This window comes from Staurois parvus, unplaced genomic scaffold (assembly GCF_062004578.1).
Source record: "Staurois parvus isolate SC_StPar_1 unplaced genomic scaffold, SC_StPar_1.0 ptg000153l, whole genome shotgun sequence".
In the NCBI taxonomy this organism is placed as follows: Eukaryota; Metazoa; Chordata; class Amphibia; order Anura; family Ranidae; genus Staurois; species Staurois parvus.
The window spans coordinates 23538671-23565907 of record NW_028317949.1 but is presented as its reverse complement, the minus strand read 5'-3'; the positions used below and the strand labels follow the sequence as shown (position 1 = coordinate 23565907).

Here is a 27237-nt window from a genome sequence, read left to right as displayed (position 1 = left end):
AATGTACAGCGCTGAGCGAACTATTGGCGCTTTATAAATACTGTATAATAATAATAAGAAGGTTACTTTAAAAGAAGTTGAGAGTAGGGTGCTGAGGTTAATACCAAGCAAAGACACCTTTATGGAAAAGCAGCACACTTGCATGTGAAAAATTCACCAATCTGCCAGACTGTGGGGAGACAGTATATTAGGGACATCAAGACACAAGGCAGCTAAAGGCATAGTGTGTACAATGACGACCAGACCACCGAGCATACAGAAACACCAGACACCAGGGCTCCAAAACCAGCCATTAGTATGGAATAGACTGCTGGCATTTCTCATCCATCCATCCTTTCATCCTTCCTCCCTTATTGCTGCTTCCATCACAGACTTTGTATGTATATGGACTAGCTGATTCCGCATATCCTAGAGGAGCGCTGTATGTATTGTTTACTTAGTACTCGATTCCGTTTATGCTGAGGTTACTTTGCTTGCCTAGGTGAATAGAGGAACAAAGAAAAAGTGAGTATGTGAACCTATGATTGCAGCTTTAACCCTTCTACAGCCACCGTCATCTGGCATACTTTGGCAGCAGCAGTTGGGGTTTACACACACTTCTGGCTGCTACAGGAGCTGGGAGTATGTGTAAATCTGACAAGCCAACTGTCAGCTTCTATGGACACCCATAACATTAATCCCCTCTCCCCCATTTGTGTGCACTAAAATTAACTTTATTTTTTACTGAAAATTTGCATTTTTTAAACTGTTGTACTAGCATTGTGCAACATAATAAAAAAGGAAATGCCATCATTTTATTTTCCAGGGTCTCTGCTTTCAGAAAATATATACTGTTGAGGAGTTTTAACTTATCTGCAGACCTAAAATAATTTCTTTAAATTTCTTTAAGCAAAAAAAAATAAAAATAAGAATGTGAACACAGCTCTGCCATCAAGCATGTTAAAGGGTTCCTGTTGATTTGCTCTGCATGAGACTTGCACAGGTTCACTTTAATATACTGTAGTAAAGCCCTTTTGTAAGCGTGCAACTCATACTTTATTTAATTTTCAAAATTTGTCAAGCCACTGCAACATGTTTGTAAATATTATTATTATACAGGATTTATATAGTGCCAATGGTTTGCTCAGCGCTTATTACATTATAGTGGGAGACAATACAGTAACAATACAGTTCAATACAATAGGTATTTGAGGGCCCTGCTCCTTGGAGCTTACAATCTAGTAGGGAGGGGTGAGTGGTACAGTAGGTAGTAACTGTGGGGGATGGAGTGGTTGGAGGAGTGGAGGATTCCAGAATTAGTAGAGGGTGGGATAGGCTTCCCTGAAGAGATAGGTTTTCAGTGATCGCCTAAAGGCAAGTAGAGTAGGTGATAGTCTGATAGACTGGGGTAGGGAGTTCCAGAGGATGGGTGACGCCCTGGAGAAGTCTTGGAGACGAGCATGGGAGGAGGAGATAAGGGAGCTAGAGAGTAAGAGGTCTTGTGAGGAGCGGAGTGTACGGTTTGGGTGATATTTAGAGATAAGATCGGTTATGTAAATTGGGGCAGTGTTGTGGATGGCTTTATATGTCATTGTTAGTGTTTTGAATTTTATCCGTTGGGCAACTGGGAGCCAGTGGAGGGATTGGCAGAGAGGGGTGTCAGATACAGAATGGTTAGTAAGGTGGATAAATCTGGGAGCAGCGTTCATGATAGACTGAAGAGGGGATAGCCTGCGATGAGGTAGGCCAATGAGGAGGGAGTTACAGTAGTCGAGGCGTGACATGACAAGGGAGTAAATAAGTTGCTTAGTGGTTTTCGGTTTAGGAACGGTCGTATCTTGGAGATGTTGCGGAGCTGAAGTCTACATGATTTTGTCAGCGATGGATCTGGGGCTGGAAGAACAGATGGGAGTCTAGGATTACACCTAGTACCCTGGCATGAGGGCATGGACTGAGGATGGTGTTAGTGATATTTATGGTGAAGTCAGTGGGGGTGGCGTGGGCAGGGGGGAATACTAGGAGCTCAGTTTTGGAAAGGTTGAGTTTGAGGAAGTGGAGTGATATCCAAGCCGATATGTCGCTTAGTATGCTAGCGATGCCGGTGGAAACTGAAGGGGTGAGGTGAGGGGTAGACAGATAGATTTGCATGTCATCAGCATAGAAATGTTAATTGAAGCCGTGGGAGTTTATCAAGTGACCAAGGGAGGAGGTGTAGATGGAGAAGAGAAGGGGTCCAAGAACAGAACCTTGAGGGACCCCTACAGAGAGAGGGAGTGAGGTGGAGGTGGCAGCGTTATAGGTAACACTGAAGGAGCGCTGCGATAGATAGGAAATATTATGGTAAAGAGCTTTTTATGTTGTAGCATATACTGTGAATTATATAAGATTCATCTCAAAGTGTTCTTTAAAGAAAAAATACCTCAGTTGTGGGTACGCTGCTTAATATTCATTTTTAAATCATAATTTTATTTATGGTTTTCCCTTTAGTTTAGCTTGACTCACTTTGTCTAAGCGTTATGCTTCGCTGAATGCATTGCAGTGTCAAATATTAAGGCCTGCAGTTTTTGTAATATTTCTTTTAAAGTGTAAGTGATAAAATGTATTATATTCCTAAAAATAATACTGGTGGATCTTTATTTCCAGCTGTAGATTACTCATCTTTGCTGAGCATGCAAAACATGTCTCATTTCCAGCTTTTGTGAGCTTTTTTGGACCATGCCACCTTTGAGAACCTGTGACAGCACTGCTAATGAGGGCAGAGAAATACTCCTGTTTGCACAGCATTGTTCCCTTGATGACCAGGTAAGCAAAACATTGCTACTTTTCCTATTCTTCAAGCAAGGGTTGATGCTGTTCAAACAGGTGAGTATTTCTTCAATGTCACTGAGGAAGTGGTGCCAAGCTCATCCTACTAGTAAAGTAGCGACACTGTACAAAGCGCTTAGTATTTTCTCCTATCCTGCTGCTGCCAAGTTGTTGCCGACAATAGGATCACATATATGATTATGTGAACCCTAATTGAGGAAGCCTGGGACAACTCTTACCAAGGATACAGTATCTCAGCACTTCTAGTACTCTCTATTAATTTATACCAGTGAAACAATCAGTATTTGGTTAACATTTGATTGTAGATCCACCTTAAAGTTTAATGTTGTTTTTAATACTGACCTGTCATGCTCTTTTTCCTGATTGTCTGTCTGAGTGGGTGATTATTCCAGAATATTCCATTCTGCTCTCTTTTTTTTTACTACTTTTTCCTGATTTGGGGGGACAGACCTTTCAGCAATGTTCCCTCCCATTTATTCCATAGTTTTCATTGCAAGCTACTGTAGGTCACAAAACTAACAAAATATAGTTATGTGTCCAGAAGACCTAAAACTGCCAATTCTCATCTTCACCTGATGTTCAAATATGTGTTGAACAATATAGCTGGAAAAAGATGCATCTGATCGTGTATTGGTTTACTGACTGCTAGTTGAACTTCATTTGTTCAGTATTTATGAAGTCACAAACCAGAATTGACACTGATGCTGTTAGCTGACTATCTGTCATGGAATCATGTATAATTATTGCCCAACTGAAAAGTCAGAAATGTTATTGTTGGCAAATACTAACTTTGTATCTGCAGACAGAAGTTTGTGCATTAGCTCTGTATTGCGTCAGTTCCGTAAAGTACTGTATTTATCAGTATATTAATTGTATAAGCACAGTTGCTTAGTGGTTAGCCATTCTGCCTTTCAGTACTAGGGTCATTGAATCCCAACTATCTCACTACCTGCATGGAATTATCCATGTGCCTGTCTTGATTTCCAGTAGGTAACCTGGTTTCCTCCCACACTCCAAAGACATTCTGGTAGGTTAAGCATACAAGCAATAGGTATGCACACAAGGCATGCACCACAATCCTATTCATGTGTCCATTAACAGTTTGTGTGCATAAAATTAGTCACAAAGGTAAAGCCAGGGGGTTCAAGACAACCCAAAAACTCCTGCAGCTCTTGCGAGGAACTGGGATGAATCCACTCACATGTAGGTAAAGAAGTCACACCAGGGCACTGGAGTTAGTGAAGTAAAATCACCAACATTTATTCAATGAAAGCACACTTACATCCCAAAGCATAAAGTCCATCTTGGATAAATCATCACCATGGCGCATGTGTAACAGACCAGAATCGTATAGGCAGCAGAAGGGGAAAGCTGGCAGCAGCAGTGAATAATGGGTTGCAGGTCACAAGCTCAAAAGAGCCAGCTGCAAATCACAGCAGCTAGCTGTAAGAAAAGCAAATTGATGTCGGAAATGGGCGGACCATGACTCATTTCAGGGGCTTCGTCCCCCTTGTCAAATAGCCCGGCAGGAAGGGAAGGGCCAGCCTATATATTCTGTTAGGTTAGTTGGCTCCTGTCTAAATTGTCCCTAGTATGTTTATATATGTTCCTTGATGGCAGCGACTGATATAAAAGTACAATATATGAAAAGTGCTGCATAAATTGTAGCTGCTATAGAAATACCTGTAATAAATAATAAATGAACTACTGTTGACATCTATTTTCTTCCATTTTGATACGCAATAATGTGCTTTGTTTTAAAGGCAGATGTGGCTCCGCTCATGACAGCTCTCATTGGAGTCCCTTATCCTCTTAACTCAGTGGTAAGGTATTGCTGCGTGTATTTAAAAAATCTCAGCTTAATTTACTGTATATAGTATTTAAAATACAGCTGTATAATTGTATTTTTTTGTACATAATCAATGTTTATTTGCAAAATAAGAGTAAACAACATAAAAAATCAGTATGGAATACAATTTTGCAAAGCATTCCATACAGTGGAGCTGCTACAACTTTCAGGTAGTGTATGGATTACATACACACACATATACATCCTGTAGCTACATTTAGCACAATAATGGGTAAGCACAGTCACTCAGATTGTATAGGAGTGTGTCTTCCATAAAGATCCAAGTAGGGGTATTTTCTAATATTACCATGCATGAGATGAAATCCAAACGAATAAAGATAAGAAAAAAGAAAGAAAAAAGAAAGATAAAAAGGGAAAAGTAAACACACAAAGAAACAATGTAGCACCATGAAAGTGATGCCAGATATAGTATATTTCGTATCCATTTTATTAAAAAAATGGGTAGTAGAGAATATAATGAAGAAACCCTGTAATAACTAGGCAGTAGCATTAGCAATCATTTGGTAGAGCATACGATTGAAGAAAAAAAAAATGGGTTTAGTCATCCCTCCCATGCATCTCAAAAGAGTAGTACATCCACCCTGCTCAAATGTCTCAGAATTGTTCCTCCTTATTCTTAGACATAAAATCCATTTGTCAGCCTCCATCACCCTATCGATTCCTTCTTGCCAATCTGTAACCGTCAAAACAAGTAAACTGCTTCCAGAACCTAGATATTTAGTAAATGCACGGTAACACTGTCCTTAGATGATTTGATAGGGGAAGGTATGTCATGAAACAGGAATTGGAGTGGAGTGCATCTTATTTGTTTAAGGAAAGTTTTCTGTATCTACATAAGATGTATTCCCAAAACTCTTTGATTTTTGGGTACGTCAACCAAAGGTGAAGAAACATCTCCCCTTGATCACAGTCCCTCCAAAATCTTGGGTTTGCTCATGGAAACATCTTTGACAAGCAGGCGAGAGTCTTATACCATCACAACACAAATTGGTAACATGACTTTTGAGTTTTGGTGCTGATAGAGGAAACATGAGAGAGTCATATTATTTCTTGCATTTGACTGGGAGTAGACACATCAGCATGTCCAAATCATGACCTTCTTATTGTATTACTTTGATAAAATTGCCATAACAGTGTCAAATTACTTCATTATCTTATTGTTTTTACATTTTTCTCCATTATCTTAGACTTTTCTGGTCAATTTTAAACCCAATGTCAGTCAAAACATATTTTTTTGGCTCACAAAAAAGGTTTCTTCACTTTATTCAGAAATAAAAATAAAATAAAGTTTTGCTGGAATTGGGCTTTTACTCAGCCAGATGTAGCCAGTTATTATTGCTGTCTACAACTTTGGGAAATTACATCTACTGTAACTTTTGTCTATTTGACACTTGGACAAGAAGAAAGGAGAGTTGGGTCACCAGTACATAAAGGCACAGATAACAACACATCTTTCCCTACTCTGCTGAAAGAAAGTGTTTTGGTTGTCTCTATACAAATTGAATACTGTTCCCATTATTTCCTGTTCCTCTGTCCTCCTGGCACTGGTGCAGGAAGGGAGGTGAATAATCCCCTGTGGAGACATAGACAGCTGGTTCCGAGCCATCCCCTCTGTATTCAAATAAAAGCTGAATTTGGCCTTTAATAATTTAAATCACGAAGCAAAACAGTTTTGTAAATTCTATTCCTTCTTTTTAACTCTTGCCATGCCTTTATAAGTACTGTCTGTGTATCAGGTACAGCGGCGGGAAGGAGCTCAGCTGCATTAAGGACACACTGTCTGAATAGACACTGCAGCCACAGTGCACTTCCGCATGTAATGCTTTCCCTAAATTCATGTAGCTGTTACCAGCTGGTACATGCATCTGTTGTCTGCACCAATATTTGTCTTGTGGAGGCATGACAGATTTCTAAAGAGATATGAATTTCCCTTGTGTATCAATGAATAAATACAATAAACTAGCATTCCTTCTCGGACACCAATCAGCATCAGGTCTGCCCTGCAAGTTTAAGTCTATGACTGTGCTGTAGGGAAGCCACTTATCTTAACAAAACCTGTTTGATATACTGGGTTGGACAAAAATATGCAAACACTACATGATTTGCAGGTGTAAAAGTGACAACATGTATCACGTTGAAAGCAGAAGTGATGTAACTTTCATTTGCTTCTGTTGTGTGATGAGACACCTAGCTCACAGGTGGGAAGCCTTACTTATGTCATTCACTGCATGCGCTGATAGTAATACGGAGTCATGTTAGAGCTTACTGAGTTTCAAAGAGGTCAAATTGTTGGTGGCTGCTTAGATGGCGCCACTGTGACTGAAGTTGCCAATTTATTTGCCAGTGACTGTGTACACATTTTGGCCAACCATGTGCACCCTATGGTGCAGACATTACTTCCCTGAAGACAGTGACATTTACCAAGATGATTATACTCTGATTCACACAGCTGGTGTTGTCAAATTGTGGTTTGATGAGCATTCTGATGTAGTCTCGCACTTTCCCTGGGTGCTGCAGCCACCGGACCTCAATATCATAGAGCCACGATGGTCAATTTTGGAAAACAAGGTTCAGGCTCATTTTCCACCTCTGGCATCTTTGCAAGAACTGGAATGATTTTTTCATGAAGAGTGGTATGATATTCCATTATCCATCATCCACAACTTATATTTGTCAATTCCCTGGAGAATTCAGGCTGCTTTGAATGCCAAAGGTGGTCTAACACCATATTGGGTAACAATTTTGTTCTCTGGCGTTTCCATAATTTTGTCAGACCCCAGTATATTGTCCTTTCATAACAAAATAGATTGAAAAGATAAGGGGTTGATTTACTAAAGGCAAATATAATGTGCACTGTAACTGCACCCTCAAGTGCACTGCAAATGCAGTTGCTCTAGATCTGAGGAAGATCTGAAATGAGGGGAACCTCTGCTGATTTCTATCATCCAATCATGTGCAAGTAAAAATGCTGTTTTTTATTTTCCTTGATAGTGATTGGGTGTTCTTTGCAAAGTGAAGCTTTACCTCATTTACCAAGGTCTGGAGCAACTGCACTTGCAGTGCACAGTATGTTTGCCTTTAGTAAATAAACCCCATGATGTCTTATAGGAAAATTATAGAAGAGTAACTGTTTATCAAATACAGTATAATAGTTTTTATGTTCTTTTCTATGGATTGGTTGATGACATATTTCTGGCTGTGACAGTTTTGTACTGGTTGTGTCTCTTACTTAGTTAGCTGAATCAGTACAGTTCTGATTATACCTGCAGTCATGTTTCTGGTTGTGTCAGTACAGTACTGGTTGTACCTGTGCACCTGTTACTGGCTTTGTCAGAATGGTACTAATTGTACCTGTATCCTGTTTCTTTATATGTCATTATCATATTGACTATCTGTCAGGAAAGGAATAGCCATGTGCGCAGATGCCCAGGATTGAGTAACTCTGCCCGTGACTGGATCGCGGGTGTGCTAATGAATGTGCATGCACATGTGTGAACAAATGCATGTGCGAGCACGCATTGGCTCCAGGAGGGCTATTTAAACTGCACTGGTGCAGTGTATCAGTGCTGTTTGGTCTATTACGTTCCCGAGTTCCTGTTTTCTTTTCCCGACTGATCTTCTGTTACCGTCTTGATCTACCTCTGACTTTGTTTGAATGTCCCCTGTACCGAACCTGGCTTGTCTCTGGACTACACTCTGCGTGTTCCTTCTGTTTATCCATCCTGTTACCGAACTTGGCCTGTCTCCTGACTACTCTCCTGTCTGCCGTCTAAACCAGATCTGCCCGCCAGTTGCCGACCCAGATTGTCTGAACATGTCAAACACTCATCCCTTTCTCCAGTCCTTCAGCCCAGCCTGTGGGATCCATTCCTGCCATCTCTGCGCTCCAGGCGCTCATCAGTAACTTATATAACAAAGTGAGCGCTCCTTTTAAAAAAGTAAAGATAAGCAGCTATTAGCACTAGATGAGATCACAACCGCCTCAGGTATAAGTAAATAAATAAAGTGCAGCGCTAAAAATCAACAAGCAGAAAGTTCGATCTAAAAAGTTCGATCTTTAAAATTCGTTATCAAATGTTCGTGAATAATTTCAATCGATATAATAATATAGTAGACACAGCTATGAGGAATCCGGAAGAAATGGCAGAAATGCGCACTCACCGACCGCACACAGGAAATGCGCATGTGTGTATTAAATTCCGCAGATGTCGTTCTCCCTCAGGAAGGGGTGTCATCAAACGATGATCTGCTGGAAGTAGAAAAGAGACGTTACCAGAAGTGGCAGCAGAGGAGCAGACACAGCTTCCAATACATACTACATCCAGAGGAGGGAAGCCTTCACCTGGAGGGAGCCTTTTGCCCGGTTGATTCATCCTGATCCCAAGGAGGCCCTGTGAGTCCAGCAGATCATCGTTTGATGACACCCCTTCCAGAGGGAGAACGACATCTGCGGAATTTAATACACACATGCGCATTTCCTATGTGTGGTCGGTGAGTGCGCATTTCTGCCATTTCTTCCGGATTCCTCATAGCTGTGTCTACTATATTAATATATCGATTGAAATAATTCACGAACATTTGATAACGAATTTTTAAGATCAAACTTTTTAGATTGAACTTTCTGCTTCCTCATCAGTAACTGCCAGCGAGAGACTTACCAGGTGTCAAGGTCCTACCTTTTCCCAGAGGTTATGTTTCTCCATGTGCTGGCATCCATGTTGGATTTCTGCAGAGCATGATGGGAATCTTTTATGCCTTCTGGTCTCTGAGGTCCATCCCCCAGAGGGGTGTGGTTGATTACATATAAGCCTGTGGTCCGCACATGCCCTTTGCACTTGTGTCTTTGTGTTGCTATAACTCTGTTCTGACTCTCGTGACTCTTCTGGTATCTGACTCGGCTTGTGACCTGACCATTCTTTGTGTTGTCCTTTGATCTGACCCTCCGTTGCTGAACTAGGCCCGTGACCCGTGATTCTCATCTGCTGTCCTGTACCGTTTTGTCCCGTTGTTGTCGACCCGGCCTGCCCGACTACTCTATTGTCTTTTCCACCAGCTACACGCCATTGGCAGCGACCATTACCGCAACTGAGGTGTCTCGGGGGCTGCGACCTGGTTCCTGGCTGCGTCAAGTCCATCCCCACCATCAGGGGCCCTGGTGAAGGCCTGGTGAAGGGCAGCCTAGGACTTAGACTCCGCGCCCTGGGGGACTTCGGTCTGTGGGTGGTGGTTGTCGCCAGCCAGTGCGTTACATTGTTATTAGGCCTGCCTGTCCGTTCCTCAGCTCCTGCCCTGACACCAGGTACTCGTGCCACTCTGGGCTCTGGCACTCCCTGTCACTTTACCAGGGCTCCCGAGTCAGAGCTGTAAGAGATGCCTTCTCCAGCGCTTCAGGCTGTGCCACCAGTTACACTATCTCTGCAGACTTGCTTCTGATTCTGTCAGTATGGTACTGATTTTGTGACTGTGTCAATACTGTACTCACTGTGCCTCCCTGGACATGTTATTGAGTCTGTTGGTAGAGTATTGGCTGTGTTTCTGAGGATATGTTCTGCTTTTGTCATTACGGTATTTATTGTGTCCCTGCGGATATATCTGTGGTTTTGTCGGTGAGTTACTGGTTGTGTATCTGAAGATGTTTGTGCTAGTGTCAGTTATTTCTTATAATTACATAGGTTGATAAAAAGACACAAGTCCTTTGAATTCAACTAATATAAATAAATAGAGATCGTTAATGCAGAGGAAAGCAATTTGCTTCAATGGGGGAAAAAAAAAAATTCTGTCCTGATCCCTAAGGCAATCAAATATATGAATGTTAATAGCCAGTTAAATTCTGGGCATTTAGAATGCATCCAGCTGTTTTTAAAGTAATCATCTGAGCTGGCTAGAACTAATTCCTGAAGGAACCTACTCTTCATTTTCACAGCTCTTAGGCACAACACACACAGGATGTCAAAAATTGCAATTTTAAGGGCGTTTGTTTTTTTTCTCTCTGCCTCAAAAAACAAAAATAAAACTCCTGCACATTGAGTAGCATTTTATTTGTATAAATAAATTGGTATTCCCGAGTGTAGCTCGGGGTAAAGTTTCAGTACCAAAAGCGGTAACCCCGAGCTACACTCGGGCTTACCATGCAGCGCTGCTCCGGCATCTGTTCTTCACTTACCTTGTCCTGCGCTCCTGCGATGTCCCTCCTGCAGTGTCCCTGGCAATGTTCTCCGGTGGATGCCGGCATCTGTCATCTGTGTTCCGTCCCCTGCGAGCGTCAAGACGTACAGAGGACGGAACTGGCGGGAAATTTGAAAATGACAAAAAGTGACATTCACTAAAATCACATAGTAAACCATTACTGTATCAAACCATTTCACATACATTTTGTCCCGAGTGCTTTGTCCTGTGCCCTGCCTGCATTTTTACTGTTCTTATTGCCTGGAAACTGAGAAACGTCCATGGCGTCCAAAAAGCGTCCCTTTAGGTCAAAAGTGATTTTAGACCGGCTAGAGAACAGCGATAGTAAATTAGAACTACTTGCAGAATTGAGTGATAATGATTCGTACGGAAATTCGTCATCAGACACTGAAAACGATTTTGTGACTTTGCTCAGTGATGTGCGAACTTGGCGCTATATTTCAAATTTCAGTGTTTTTGGTTTGATTATATTATTGAATTAAATTTATTATTATATTATTTTTTATGATTATTTATTAAATTATAATTTATGATTTCGTGTTTCAAATTTTATCATATCCGGCATGTTTACTAGACTCTTGTTCAGACAGATTTCAGTGAGTTATTCCTAAAATTTACAGGCCTACAATAAAAAAAATACATATTTCCATGCAAAAAAATGTACCGCTTTGAGCACAGAAATATGGACATAATCAGACCGCTAGGGAGGTTAAGCACTAGGCGTCCATTCCAATGGCTGGAAGTAATTAATATTTTGGCCAGTGGAATGAATGAACACTTAAGTGCTTGGCCTATCTAAATGCTTTTGCAAAATAAAGCTTTAGGCATGTTTTTAATACTGCTTTTTCCTCCCCTGGAGCATAGGTGTCCAGGGGAGTTAAAAAATGTCTTGTGTGCACGAGGCCAAATTGTGAAGAAGCCTTTCCCTATGCAGAAATTAAAAGGCTATACCCTTGTGCTCTGTGATTACCTTAAAGTCTATACCTTTTTTAATGCAATGCAATGTTCCAGTTTTCTTTCTCCTCCCCCTCCTTTATCATATTTGTTTAATTTTTTGGGGGGCGGTGGGGGGGAAAGCAGGTACCTATTTTTGACAATTACCTGGTCCCAGCTTCTGCTCCGACCCCTTAAGCGATTGAAGCGCAAGTCCGCGCAAGACCCCCCCCCCACTCTAAGGAATCACAACTACCTTCCCTTAATAAACATGCCAGTGCCAGGGACCTGAAGACTGGCGAAGAGCCAGCCCAGGCAAGGACAACACTGGGTCCTTGGACAAGTAAGTGTTCTTTTGTTACAGGGATGTGCAATTCATATTGCCTGCCACCTGGAACATGTAGTTCTGGGTGCCGGGCAGGTAGTTTTTTTTTTTTTTTTTTTTGCATTTAGCCCTGCTTTCTCAGCTGTCAGGTGCAAACATTCGGGCAGCAGCGCTGCCGCCCGATTGCTTCCACACAGCCCACAGTGCCAGCCACCACCCCCCTGCCTGCTATATGTCCCGGGCTCCGCTTGCCCATATGTGGGTCTGGGACTTGTTCAGTGGGTGCCACCAGCATGCTGGGATATGGTATAGAGGAGGGAAGAGAACAGACACGTCCGCTCCCCTCCCTTTCTTGTCCTGACCCAGAAGTGATATGATATCACTTCCGGGTCCCCCGTTGACAGATTCACGGCCCGTGTAGTACAGGGGAAACATGCAGGGTCTTTTAGACCCTGAATGTCTCAAAAAAGAGAAGAACCTGTCACCCAAAATCATCCCATAGGGGACTTTGTCCCCTATGTGATAAAAAAAAAAGTTAAGTAAAAAAAAAAATGTAAGTTACACCCAAGCATTTAACCCGCCCAAAATTTTTGAAGGCCCCCCTTACCCACATATGTACGCACATACAAACGTAAAAGCATGTGCTGGGGCGCCAACACATGAAAACGATGATTGCGTTACACGTCACGCATCGCTGCGCACCCCAGAATGATAGCAATAATTCTAGCACCAGACCTCCTCCAGAATGCGAAACAGATGACCTATAAGGGGCTTTAAAAGCGTCACCTATAGGGTACTAAAGTTTGTTGCCGTTTTCACAAGCGCTCATTTAGGGTTATCTATTTACTCGATGCAACCTCGTCTTTTTATAATTTTACAAAACAATTGAATAATTTATTGCTTTTTGTGCCCTAAAATTAATTTAACTGTAATTTTTTACTGAAATATTGTGTTTCCTAGACCTATGTGATAATATTGTGTGACATAAATAATTGTAAATACCGCTATTTTATTCTGTAGTATCTCTGATTTCAGAAAATATATCATGTTTTGGGGTTTTGTGTCATCTCCAGGCCTTAAATAATTTTTTAGATGTGTGCAAAAAAACTCAAAGACGGCTCTGACAGCGAAAGGGATAAAGGATAAGCCCAACACTCCCCTTTTCTGACGAGCACCCAATCTGTGCTCATCACACTGCAAGGCCTCTCCCCTTACAGCTAGTCCCGGAGGGCAGTGCTGGAGATAGGCAGGGAGGGGGAGAGGAAATAAACAGTGCAATGTTAAAAATATTAACCGTTTAACCTCTTGCCGTTTGCCTCCTGTTTATAAACGGCAGGGCAGTGGCACTCCAGGGGCGGGTTGCCGTTCATAAACGGCACCCGCCTTTTGTAGCTGTGCGCGCTCCTTGGGAGCGCGCAGCACCGCGATCCAGTGCCCGCTGTGTCCTCCGGACACAGTGAAACACCGATCGTCGGACGGGACCTCTGTAAGAGGTCCCGATCATGTGATAACTGATAGGCCAATCAGTGATCACATGCAAAGTAGTAAGCAAGATGTCACTTGTGACATCATTGCTTACTACGTGTGAAATCTGTGAATGATCACAGAGGTCACATAGTACAAGGCTATTCACAACAGCCTTGTACCATGTGACAAGGCGTGACCAATCACAGCTCACTCAGTATTTCTCAATGGCTGCAAGAATGCAGACAGAGAGAAAGAGAAATGATTGCTTTTACATCCTATATGGGTGTAAAAGCAATCACTGTAGAAAAAAAAAAAAATCTTCATCACCTCCACAAGTAGTACAGTGTCACCATGGTGACACTGTACTGCTAGGGTGACAGTATGTAAAAAAAACAAACAAAAACAAATAATATAAAAAAATAAAATAAAAATGTTTAAAAATCATAATTTCTGGTTATAAACTAATTTGGATTATTTTGTTTTACTAAAAATATAACAGAATAAATTTTGGTCAAGATTTATGATGAAAGATTATTTATTTGCAAAATTTTATAAGAAAAACACTTTTTTAAAAATTTTTTTGGACATTTTCATTTACATAGCAAAAAAAAAAAAAAAATCCCAGCGGTGAGTAAATACCACCAAAATAAAGCTTTATCTGTCTCAAAAAAATGGTAAAAAATTCATATGGGTACAGTGTTGCATGACCGCGCAATTGTCATTCAAAGTGTGATAGCGCTGAAAGCTGAAAATTGCCCTGGACAGGAAGGGGCTAAAAGTTTCCGGACAGGAAGTGGTTAAGTCTCCAGAAAGCCCCTTTTTGTTTTTAAAGGCCCTAGACATTACTTAAAGAAAATGTAATATGGTTTTGGTTAAAAAAAATTTATGTTTTCTGAGGACAAGTAGATTGTCATGAGGGACAAGTAGATTGGGACACCGATTTAGTCCCTGGACAAGTAGTTTTTTCACAAATTTCCACACCCCTGTATTGTAGGTCAGCAGCTGCAGTATTTGGAGCTGCTGACTTTTAATCTTTTACAAACTGACTGAAGCTCTTGTGTGATTTGCAGAACACCCAGGTCCTATTCGATTATTGACTTCTGCAGTTGTGTATGATGGATGCATGTTTTTAGCCCCCATGTGTATACCTTTACATTTATTAAACCTGCCCACTCAAACAGTACATTTAGGTCTTCTTAGTTGGAGACAACCTGTAAGGACTTTTTTCCACTACGTAGCTTGGTGTCTTCTGCAAACACAGAAATAGTGCTTTTAATCCCAAACTTTGTATCATTTTTAAATAGGTTAAAAGTAAGCCTTGGAGCATCCAGTATGAGTATAAATCATTACTCTCTGAATACGGTATTTAAGACCGTTTTCTATCTATTTACAGACAGAATCCTCCAAGGCTTTAGACCTTAACTTATACACTAACTCTCTGTGGGGAACTGTGTCAAATGTGTTTATCAAGTCTAAGCATACTTTATCAACAGTCACAGCTTTTTCTAGAGTTTTGCTCATTTTCTTATCAAAAGCAAGTAGATTTGTTTGACAACTTTGGTCTTTTGTGAACGCATGCTGAGTATCACTTATAACAGGGATCTTCAAACTTTCTAAACATAGGGCCAGTTTACAGTCCATCAGACTTTGTGGGGGCCGGACTGTGGCCATTGGGAGTAGAAATCTTCCTGGCATCAGTGGGAGTAAACAACGCATCTTTGGTTTTATGGGGAAGAATAGTGCCCTTTCATTGGTGTAAGTGGGAGAAATAGTGCCCAGTTGTTGGTGTCAGCGGGAGGAATAGTACCCAATTGTGTCAGTGTGAGGAATAGTACCCCATCATTGGTGTCAGTTTGAGAAATGGTGTCCTATTGTGTCAGTGGGGGGAAATAGTGCACCTTCAGTGGTGTCAGTGGGGGGAAATAGTGCCCCGTCATTTATATCAGTGGGAGGAATAGTGCCCCTTCATTGGTGTCAATGGGAGAAATAGCGCCTCATTGTTGATGTCAGTAGCAGTAATTATGCCCCATTATTGGTAGGAGGAAAGGAATAGTGTCTTGTATCAGTGGTAGGAAAGTCCCCCGAGGGCCGGGTAAAGGTAAGCAAAGAGCCACATCCATCCCCAGACCGCAGTTTGGAGACCATTGACTTATAATAATTTTTTTTTTAGGAAAAACTCATCTATGTGGTTCTTAAAGAGGAGCTTCAGGCTCCAGTGTAAAAAATTAACAGTCCGCAACTAGAAAAACTGGAGCTGCTGGCTTTTAATAAACAGCTACTCACCTGTCCTATGGTTCAGCAATGTTCTCACCCCAGTTGTTTTCACCTCTCATCTTCTATCTTTGGCGCCAGCAGGAGCTTTTTAACCAATGCACCAGTAATCAGCAGATCGCTGGTGCCATGCAGGTCTCTTGCAGACCTGTCCGTATATCTCCTGAGGGATGTACTGGCTAGCAGATATACTGACAGGAAGAATCAATGAACTACCACAGCACTCCACAGCACTGTGGTAGTTCAGTGAGAACTACAAGCCGACTGTGAATGAGCCACCCGCCCGGCTGTGTTTTTCTTTTGTTTTGGCAGCTAGCGGGAGGAGATGATCCCAAGATTTGTAAACCCAAGATTTCATATTCCTGATATGTCCCTGCTGTACCATGTACGTATATGAAACAGTATACTGTTCTATTTGTATTGCTCCCTTTGTGTTAAATCCCTGGTGTTCCTGCCAGTCCCTCTGCTTTCCTATTAAAAACTGACCACACTAGGCAGGAGAGCACAGCCTGGTGAGTTCTCTAGCTATGCAGGGAACTCAGTGTGCTCTTCTTCAATTACCAAACTTGTCCTGACTTCTCCCCCCCTTTCACTGGGAAATTCAATGTGCTGCTGCTTCTCCTCCCCCAGCTGAGGACAGATGGAATGTGATCACTTAGAAAAAAAGGTATTTCATGTTTTTTATGTTTATACACAAATGTTTTGCCTTTCATTTCTATTTTAAACTGAAAAGGTTGTTTTACAAGCCTATGGTTTACAATCAGTTCCACTGATTTTTCTTTCCAGTGTGTGCTCATTGTTTACAACTTCAATGAAATGAAATCATATTGTGATTTGTACCACCCAGATTTTTTTTCTATGTGAACCTTTGTAATAAGCTCCATATTGTGTAACCACCTCAATACCAGACACTTTCACCCCCTTCCTGCCCAAACAAATATTCAGCTTTTAGCAACGTTGCACTTTGAATGACAATTACGTGTCCTGTAACCAAATTAAATTTTTATAATTTTTTCAAACGAATAGAGCTTTTTTTGGTGGTATTTAATCACCGCTTGGTTTTTTATTGTTTGCTAAATAAACAAACAAAAAAAAGACCACAAATTGTAAAAAGAGAAACCCGTTTTTCTTTGTTTCTGTTATAAAATTTTGCAAATAAATAATTTTCTTCATAAATTTAGGCCCAAATGTATACTGCTACATTCATTTGGTAAAAATAACCCAAAGAAGTGTATATTATTTAGTCTGTAGGAAGGTTATTAGTCCACAAACTATGGTATAAACAGTATATTTGAAAATTGATCAATCCTGATGTACTGATGGCCTGTCTCATTTCTTGAAGCCTCAAAATTCCATGACAGTGTAAATTACCTCCCAAATAACCTATTTTTGGAAAGTAGATAGTCCAAGCTAATAGTAAAAAGCATAGCAAGTTTTTGCTGTAATTTTGTAATGTTTTGTCACCATTTTTGGGGAAAGTTGTCATTTTAACAAGTTATGTCTCACACACACAGCATAGGCATATGAGTATAAGTATGAGGATACCACATATGTGAGACTTTTTTTTTTTTTTGGCATATTATTAGCTGGGCAGTATAGCTTCATCATATAACTGGCGTGGCGATGATCAGGGACACTGAATTGTGACAGTATGCTTAAAAAAAATAATTTGTTTTTTAGCATCTTTTCTTTTTTATTCCTTTTTTTTCCTTTCTTGGGATTTTTTTTTTACATATTGTGACCAGAGCAATACAGTGTTACCGTAGTGACACTGTACTACTCTGTAACTTTAACCAGGCTATTTTGCCACCATGTGAAGCTAAGCACAACTTTCAGCCACTATGTGACCTATTTGAATTCTTTATACTCCTAACGAAGCTCCGTTTGTTGGAGCGAAACATGTAGAGTTTCTTTTTTTCTTTGGGTCTTTCTTTGGGAGCACTTTTTGAATGCACATGGTATTCACTCCTCTCCCCCCTTTTTTGTAGAGGTCTGTGCTGCATTTTACAGGGCATCATTTTCATTCCTCAAGACAATGAGGTATTTTGGTCTCGATATGGTATTGTATGGGGCTTGTCCATGAGAGGCTAACATTTAGGCCTGTGGTTGAGTGTACTCCTATCACATATCTGTAGCAAGACAGATTATACTCTCTAATTAGTTTTGTCCTTGGGTTAACTCCATTTCCTTAATTGAGATTATATATTCAAGCTGATAGGCTTATGATCAAACTACAGTGTCTCTTTTTATGCCATCACTTCATCTAAAACGGCATGGTATTTGATTTGGTCTGGTGTTATTAACCATTTGGATGTAAGGTAAATAATTGCAATGGTATCCAGTCATATTGCTGTGCGCAGTACATTCCACTCCAATAGGCATTAATTACAGCTGAGCATACATTTTATATATTTGAATAAAGGTTATATTTTAGACTCCTCAATCGGCAAGATGGTGCGTAGGGACACACACCCTCGTCTGACATAGGCAAGCTAATAGTAAGAAGCATAGCAAGTTTTTTTGAAGTTGTAATCTTTTGTCAACATTTTTTGGCAAAGTTGTAATTTTAACAAGTTATGTCTCACACACACAGCATAGGCATACTTATAATTACAACCAAAAACACACTCTGCCTTTCCTCCCGAGTACGGGGATACCACATGTGTAAGACTTTTTTTTTCTTTTTTACATACTATTAGCTGTACAGTATAGCTTCATCATATAACTGGTGTGGCGATGATCAGGGACACTGACTGGTGACAGTATGTTAAAAAAAAAAAATTTTAAAGCATCTTTTCTTTTTTATTCCTTTTTTCTTTCTTAGGATTTTTTTCTACATATTGTGACCAGAGCAATACAGTGTTACCATAGGGACACTGTACTACTCTTTAACTTTAGCATGCTATGACTGCTTATACCAGTGATAGTGACTGTTATTTGCATTAATTTTTATGAATGACATCCATTCGTCTAGTGTGTACTATTGTGAAGCTGTAATTGGCCACAGCTATCACATGGTACAGATGCACTGTGATCAGCCCTGTCTGTACCATGTGATCACTGTAACCAATCACAGCTACAAATGGAAGCCATTCACTGTGTGCAACTGCCGTGTGATCTGCTGTGATTGTTCATAGCATTTACATGGTACCGGCAATGGTCTGTTACACTGATCTGTCATCCGCTGTGGCCGATGGACACAGTGGTTGACAGATCGTGCAAGAGCACGGCCCATAGGGTGCTGTTCTGGCAGGACATCATATGACGCCCAACGAGGGTGGCCACACTCCCGCTTCACTAATATTTTTATAGGCCAGGCAGAAATTGGTTCAGAATAACAGGTCGAACAGAGCACAGTTTTTAATTGGGACTTCTATAAACTACCTTAAAGTGGTAGTAAATCGCGTTTGAAGAAAAACAATGGTCCCCCACAGGATAAAGTTATAATATGCTAGTATGCACCTTATAATAGCACATTATGACAGACTTACTTGTGAAACATTTCCCGCCCCTGCTCCCTGTCACTGCTGACAGGGAATCTATCTTCACCCGGTCATCCTTCTGAGTTCGACGGCTCCAGTCACTTGAATGACTGAGCCACGATGCTATTTCTTATGCATGCAGGAGTCGCGGCACAGCTCTCTCAATATACAGCATGTCGACCTTTGAGAGCATAGTGCGCATGCGCCAGTGTAGTCACTGGCTGCTTCACATGTAAATATCTCCTAAATGGTGCACATTTAGGAGATATTTATGGTACCTACAGGGAAGCCTTATTATAGGCTTACCTGTAGGTACAAAGCAAAAATGGGAATGTACCCCCACTTTAAAATTGTAATGTAATGAGTTTAAACATTTCTGCCCTTTTATTGTTCCAGCAGTGCCATTACACCAGTCAACATCACTGTCCTGACCCTTGCAGCCCTTTCTGTCTGTGTGTACTGCCCTAGTCTGGCTAAATTTTTAGTTTGCTGTACTCAGTGGAGCAGCAATTTATTTTCTAGCTCTGGCCAGATTTCCCTAAGCTTGGTGGTTGATCTCTTTGCCTTCCAGAAAAAGAGTAGAAGGGTCAGCTACTCAGTTATGAATATTTATTTTACCTCAGCCAATCCCTGGGAGGGGGCACCCAGAAGGTGGTTGGGATAAATGTTTGGGATGCTTGTTTAGCAGGGTGGAAAAATAGCACGTGTGGTAACAAACCGTGCCATCATCCCTTATAGAACCACATATGGAAAACCCCTCTTTTTTATGGGATTTTTATGGCACAAACAAAGCAGATAGAACCATTAGGTTTTTAAAAGTTTTTAGAACCACATTTTATTTTAATGCAGAATGTTAAAAATGTTTTCATATACATACATAATATGGCAGTTATACATTACATATCTGTTACAATTGATGCACAGGCAAAAAAGATTGAATTCAAATCATGATATGGCACTTTCAAGATAACAAATCTCTTCCCCAGAAGTGCCTAAATAGGACATGATGCCTATGATATAAATATATGAGTATAATTACATTGCTGTATTCATCCGTTTAAGATTCCATTCACAAATTTATAAAGGTCACTTACATAACCCAGGATTGAAACAAAGATAGAAGAGCCTCCATTGTTATAAAACCAAAAAATATGTGTAGCCACTGTATCCCAAATCCTCCCAGATCAATGTGTAGGAAAGGAAAAAACCATGCTTCCCTTGTTGCCTCCAATGGAGGCCCCCCAAGGGTGCCACCAGGGGGATCGGCACGGTGTTTAAAAATTCCAATTAGTCTCTAAAAAATAATAGTAATGATAAAGGAAATAAGTAATTAACATCCGGGTGCAAAAAGTACAAACCAATATTACCCCCATTAAAGCAAAGATGTGCTTACTAAGCAGGGAGAGTGTAGATCATTCACCACACATTAAACCACAAATTGCTGTTGCAAACTGGCATGTAAGAACTTCCTTGATGCTTTTGGATTTATAGAACAGTCATATGTATTAAGTATGTAAATGGCGTATATACCAGTGAGTAAGATTTAAAATATATGGAAGGACATACCAGATGTGAGGAGGGGATGAAGTAACCTGTCCAGTGGCTGCATGTGCACAAAGTGGGCAGTAAAAATGGCGTCTAATATTTAGAGGGTTGGTTTGGAATTGCACCAATCCAAGGCCACAAAGAAGCCATTCTGCGTTAAAATAAAATATGGTTCTAAAAAGGGCTTTTCCATATCTTGTTCAACAGGGTGATTCTCTTGGGGCTGCTGCCCCTGTGAGGCAGTCTGTGTACTGATAAGCCATTGTGGGCATCAGCATGTGCTTGGCTGAGTTCCTGAAGGAACTTGAACTAAAAGACATTTGTTGGAGGGCATCATCTGTGGAAGCGGGGCTGGAGTGTTGTCTGAAAGCTTGGTGGATGACAGCTGTCCTTGGACATTATGAGTAGGACCTTGATCTAGGACTCTTACTGTGCATGTGTTTTGAGGGTTAACGCCAGAGGTTGTTTTAAGGACTGGGACTGCTCATACAGAATTTCTGATTAGCTGGCCATCCCCTCTACCTCCAGCAAAGGCTGCTACTAAAGGATTTGTGTTTGGGAATATGTCCTGTACCTGTTTTGTATTTTGAATTTTAATGGTTTTTATTAACTTTTGTAAGCAATTTAATGAGGAGTAGAGCAAAAGATACACCCATGCAGTATTTTAACTCCAACAATGCAAGAGGCGTGCTCACGTAGGGGCTATCAATGGCACAAAAAAATACAAAAACAGTGATATAACACCAACAAAAATTTCCAGCCAAAGGCAAACAACTATCGCCTCACGGAATCAAACAAAAAAGGAAAGCAGAAAAAAGAGTAAAGAAGTAAGAAGAAAACAAGACCAGAAGCAGGGATCCAGGAACGCATATACCATACAGAGTCATAAACCCAGACTAGCCATGGGAGCGGGGGAAAAGCATACGTCAACCACGGCTCCCATATTTTCAAACATTTTCGTTAGGAATCGTTACAGGTACTTGACATTTGTTCATTGAGCATCAGAGTGGTCATACGGTCCCACACCCCCTGAAGAGGGACCTGGGCAATTGTTCTAGAGGCCGACATAAACAGATAGGAAGCCAGCTTCTGCTGATGAGCCAACAGGCCTGTTATGGGACAATGAAGAAAAGCATACCGAGCCTCTCGGCGTATGGAGAGATGGAACAAGGTGTAAAGACGGCCAAAGACATGAGATCAAAAGTGAAGCAGTCTGGGACATGACCACCATATATGCAACATATCTCCACGATGGCCGCAACCCCAAAAGCAGCAATCACTATAGGCAGGGTTCGCTTGGGCTATACGAGCCGAGACCCAATACCAACCAAACAGTACTTTGTATGTCGCCTCCAGCATGGCCGTATTAAATGAACATTTAGCTATAAACAACCAGGCTTTATTCCAGTCCTCCAGATCCACAGCCGTCCCCAAGTCACATTCCTACTGGACAACATATGATAGAGAATTATGCATGGGACACCTATTCAAGGAGGCATAGAGTAGGGAAACAAGACCTGGGGCACCTGGACGCTGTTGGGAAAGCTGTTCAAAGGCTGATTTCTGATATGGAAAGGTGGAAGTGCCACACGGTGAGGTCAACCAGTGCCGCAATTGAAGGTAACAGAGAAATTCTGCCTGAGTGATATCCTATGATTCCCAAAGAGAGTTCCAGGTGGGGGAAGGATCGAGTGGTCAAAAAGTGTCAGACCTGCGAAAAACCGTTGGCCACCCACCAAGAGAATGCCCCTGGCTGATCCAAACCCGGCGGAAAAAGGAGGATTATTGATAATCGGGTGCAAGGGCAGAAAAGGCGACATCAGCCACTAGAGTAGTGTACCGAATCCCACACTCGTACGCCGTGGAGCAAAATGGGACTCAATGTCCCTGGGCATGGGCAGGGGGGAGCCATAAAAGTGTCAATGTCGCAACGGGGGCACAGTTAGGCAGTTCCAAAAGGACCCAGAGAGGACCGCCAGAGGAAGTGTGCAACATAGACAGGGGATCAAACTGGCTCACCTGGTAATACTTGGCTACATTAGGCACCCCAAGACCTCCCTTCAGTCTATGGGCATGTTTCTGGAGACTCTGGGGTGTCTGTCATCCCATATATATCGCATAATCCTCACCTGAAGTAACCAGAGAAAATGAGAAGGAACCCGCACTGGGAGGGTGCGAAAATAATACAACAATTTAGGCAGGATTATCATTTCACCGAATAAACCCGTCCAATCCAGGACAGTTGCGGAAATTGCCAAGACTGCATAAGGGAGGACATGGAGCGAAGCAATGGATAATAATTTGCCATAAACAAAGAGCCATAAGTGGGGGTCAGGCAAATGCCCAAGTATTCCAGGGAAGAGGAAGCCCATTTGTAAGGGAAGTGGGATTGCAGGCGTGAAACCAATTCTGAGGCTAAAGTGATATTGAGAGCTACAGTCTTGTCCAAATTCATACGGAGACCCGAAATCAACAAAAAACGTGCAAGGACCCGTTGCAAGTTTGAGAGCATCGTCAATGGATTAGTCAAGGTCAAGAGGGCATCGTCTGCAAAAAGGTTCAACTTAAATTCCTGTTCCGCATAAGGGACACCCGATATATTACAATCCGCCTGGAGCGCTAAAGCCAATGGCTCAAGCGCCAGGACAAAAAGCACCGGTGACAAGGGGCATCCCTGTCTCGTCCCTCGCCAAATGGGAAAGGGATCTGAGAAACACCCCGCATACTTAACTGAAGCCGAGGGGGAAGAATACCTGAATCCAAAAAAGGATAGACTCCCCAAAGCCCCAATGGGACAGCACAAATTGCAGATATTCCCAGGATAGGGAATCAAAAGCGTTGTATATATCTAAAGACAATAGAAATCCCTGAATTATGCGCTGCTGTAGAAGGTGTATGAGATGAACAACTTTACGAACATTGTCACCCATCTGCCTCCCAGGAACGAATCCCACTTGGTACCTGTGGACCAGACTACGCAAATATTTATTGATACGAAGACTGAGAATCTTGCCCAGTATCTTCAGATCCTCATTAAGAAGAGAAATGGGCCAAAAGGCTTGCAGTTCCTGAACATCTTCTGTTGTCTTAGGAATGATTGAGATATGATCTCTAAGCGCGTTCGGAGAGGGCAAAGAACCCTGTCGCAATTCATTAAATAACCAGCCAAAAAGGGCGCCCCTGTTTTACATTTTGGAGTATCCTTCACCTTCATGCCTCTCTCCTATTTAGGCACTGCAATAAATCTACAAAAAGATTACCTGAAGAGGTAGGCAGAGACCTGGGTTATTTCCAGCTGCCCCTTCAGGAGTGAGCGCTACATGTGGAAGGAGATAAGTCATTATATTCTAAATAACACTGCATGGCCTGTTACAAACTCCAATCATTAAATTTTGTAGTATGCCTTCCCATATGCAACTCCACCCATAATCACCCAGCATCATCACATTCTCCATCAACAAAGGTCTCATTTACACTGCCACCTTTTTCTTTACCCTGTGTCTCAGAAACTCAGAAAGAGAACACAGCCAGACATAGCAGCACAATCATGCAAAGAACAAAACCAAGATTCAGCAATATCAATTCATTTGTAGTGTTCTTCCCCCACCAAAGCTTCTGACTCTTTATATTTTGCTTGGCAGACTTCTGGCATTGATGAACAAACACCTTAATCCATCATTGCTTATTGCACTTGTATTTACCATGTTTGTTTTGTAGTACTGAAATCTACAGGGTTAGCTTGTAACATGGGAATCTCTAGAGAATATTTTCCGAGTATATAACCTCGGGGGGTCCTTTCAACTTGCAGCCTAGTTATCCAAGTTGATTTTTAAAAATCTTTTGTCTTCCATGTGTTCTGTTATGTGTTCAACATGGACCAAGACAATTGGGCCATGCTCAGCTTCTTCCAGTGTCTACCCAGTCCACCACATGCAAAATCCAGGCACTTAGGGGACAGTAAACTATTTGATTGTGGTGATCTGGGTGACAAATTATTCTGTCATTCCCATTATTCTATCAGTTATTAATCAGTTCTCATTATAGAATCCCCTATTGCCACCTACTGTCTTGGCCTTCCTGCATTACCCTCACCACACCTACTAGATGGTGCTGCTCTCCCAGATGGGGCAGTGAGGCACAAGGCAGCAGTTGTAGGGAATAATCAAATATAAATCCAGCCCTGATGAAAATTCACAGGTCAGACATTCTTTATCTTAATATCAAAATCACACAATACTTTTAGTGCATATACTGTATATAAAGCAGTGAATGTGATATCCACCATCCATCCACCCCCTTTACGATGTTTCCTTATATTTAATACCATACTAAGTTCTTTGAAACACATGATAGCAAAAGAATATTTTCAGCTTTATGTTCCATTGATGGATTATATGATCGTGGTCAATGAAGCAGGCTTTCACCAATCGTTGTTATCCCATGGGATGTACTAGTTAGTGGTCAGGAAACTGATGCTTTGCTCAGTAGACTTAATACAACCATAACAATTTGGAACAGATTTCTTTATCAGTAAATAATCATCACTCTGTCAGCTTTAGTGATGTAAAAAATGTATCAGATGTGTTACTTAGCACACAGGCATTTTGTTTTAATGACACAAGCTGCTAATGAAATTTATTATTACTATATAAATTATATACCATTAATTATTATATAAAACCATGACTTCTTTAAGTGGCTTTAATGTCTTGCTAGGAAATTCTACAAACCTTCATCAATCTGTGAATAGAGGTGGGTGTCAGGAGCCGTATAACTGCTGTGCTCATGCAAGGCCTGAAAGAAACAATGAGGGCCTGGCTAGGCTTGTTACTCCTGGTGGAGGGCACACTGAGGGGTAACGGTGCCATAATGTACAAGTATGCCACAAAGATGACCAGGAGCAGTCTTCCAATTGTTTTGGGTGGACCAAAGCCTTCAAACCTATATGTCCAGGTCTTCCTGGAGACCTACAGTGTGTGTGAGTGCACAGGTGTGCATATGTGTTATAAGGCAGGAGCTGACCATAACTCAGGGTCTTTGCGTGGGGATAGGTGTGTGTCCTTTCATTCAGCTGTGTGCTCCAGCCTGGAGGGACCTACCCAGAAACAGAGGGGCTTTACTGGAGAGACTGCACTCCTTGTTGGAGGGATTCGATGTCCATTGAGCTAAGAGGGTCTGGGAGACTCAGGATGCTGGAATAACTAGGCGAGTTCAGGGAACTGAGACAAACCATAAGCCACAGGAGAGTGAGAAAGCTTGGCATGTCAGGAGAACCCCTACCGAGAATCCAGGATGGGTTCCGTATAGCTGAGGGCTGTAACTAAAGGCTGGGTGAGTCAGGAAAACCTTGAGAGACTGGAGACAAAAGCAGTGTGCTGCTGGAAAGAGAGCAAAGTGGCACTGCATTTCTTTTACGTTTGAACTGAATTCCCATGCGCAGGCAACCAAGGTTTTCATTTTCTTTTCTTTTCATTTAAAAAAAAAAAAAAAAAAAAAATCATCCACCAAGTCCTTAACCATAGTTTGGACTACTGCAAACCCAATAAATAGCATCTACCACTGAACTAAGCAGTCTATATACTGTGTGTGTATATACAGTCATGGCCAAAAATATTGGCACCTCTGCATTTCTGTCAGATAATGCACCACTTTGCCCAGAAAATTGTTGCAATTACAAATGTTTAGGAATTCTCATGCTTATTTCTTTTGTTTGCATTGGTATGACACGAAAAAAAAGTGGAAAAACAAAAAGCCAAATCTGACACAGTCCATGCAAAACTCCAAAAATGGACTGGACAAAATTATTGGCACTCTCAATTTAATATTTGGTAGCGCACCCTTTGGAAAAAATAACTGAAGTAATTTGCTTCCTGTAACTATCAATGTGTTTCTTACACCTCTCTACTGAAATTTTGGCCCACTCTTCTTTCTCCAACTTCTCCAGGTCTCTCAGATTAGAAGGGTTCCTTTTACCAACGGTTTTTCTGGGATTTCTCCACAGGTGCTCTATGGGATTGAGATCTGGACTTCTTGCTGGCCAGTTCAGTATTCTCCAGCACTTTGTCTTAAACCATTTCTGGGTGCTTTTTGACGTGTGCTTTGGGTCATTGTTCTGCTGTAAGATCCATGACCTCTGTCAGAAACCCAGCTTTCTGACTCTGGGCCCTACAGTGCACCCCATAATTCTTTGGTAGTCTTCAGATTTCATAATGCCATGCATACGGACAAGTCATCCAGTGCCTGAAGCAGCAATGCAAACCCAAAACATTAGTGAACCTCCACCATGTTTGACTGTAGGGACTGTATTCTTTTCTTTAAAAGAAAAATTTCATTTAAATTGAAATTAAATTAAA

At 41.4% G+C, this 27237-nt stretch overlaps 1 protein-coding gene across 2 annotated transcripts in view; it reads left to right on the top strand.

The window, feature by feature from the left end:
• Positions 1–27237, top strand: part of PIGN (phosphatidylinositol glycan anchor biosynthesis class N) — a 450907-nt gene that overhangs the window by 91450 nt on the left and 332220 nt on the right. Inside the window, exon 10 of one of the 2 annotated variants that reach the window (XM_089674855.1) lies at positions 4569–4628. The exons of the other annotated variant lie outside the window; for it this stretch is intronic. Within the exon in view, the coding sequence (XP_089530981.1) occupies positions 4569–4628 (60 nt within the window). The remainder of the gene's footprint in view (positions 1–4568; positions 4629–27237) is intronic. 2 annotated transcript variants of the gene reach the window in all.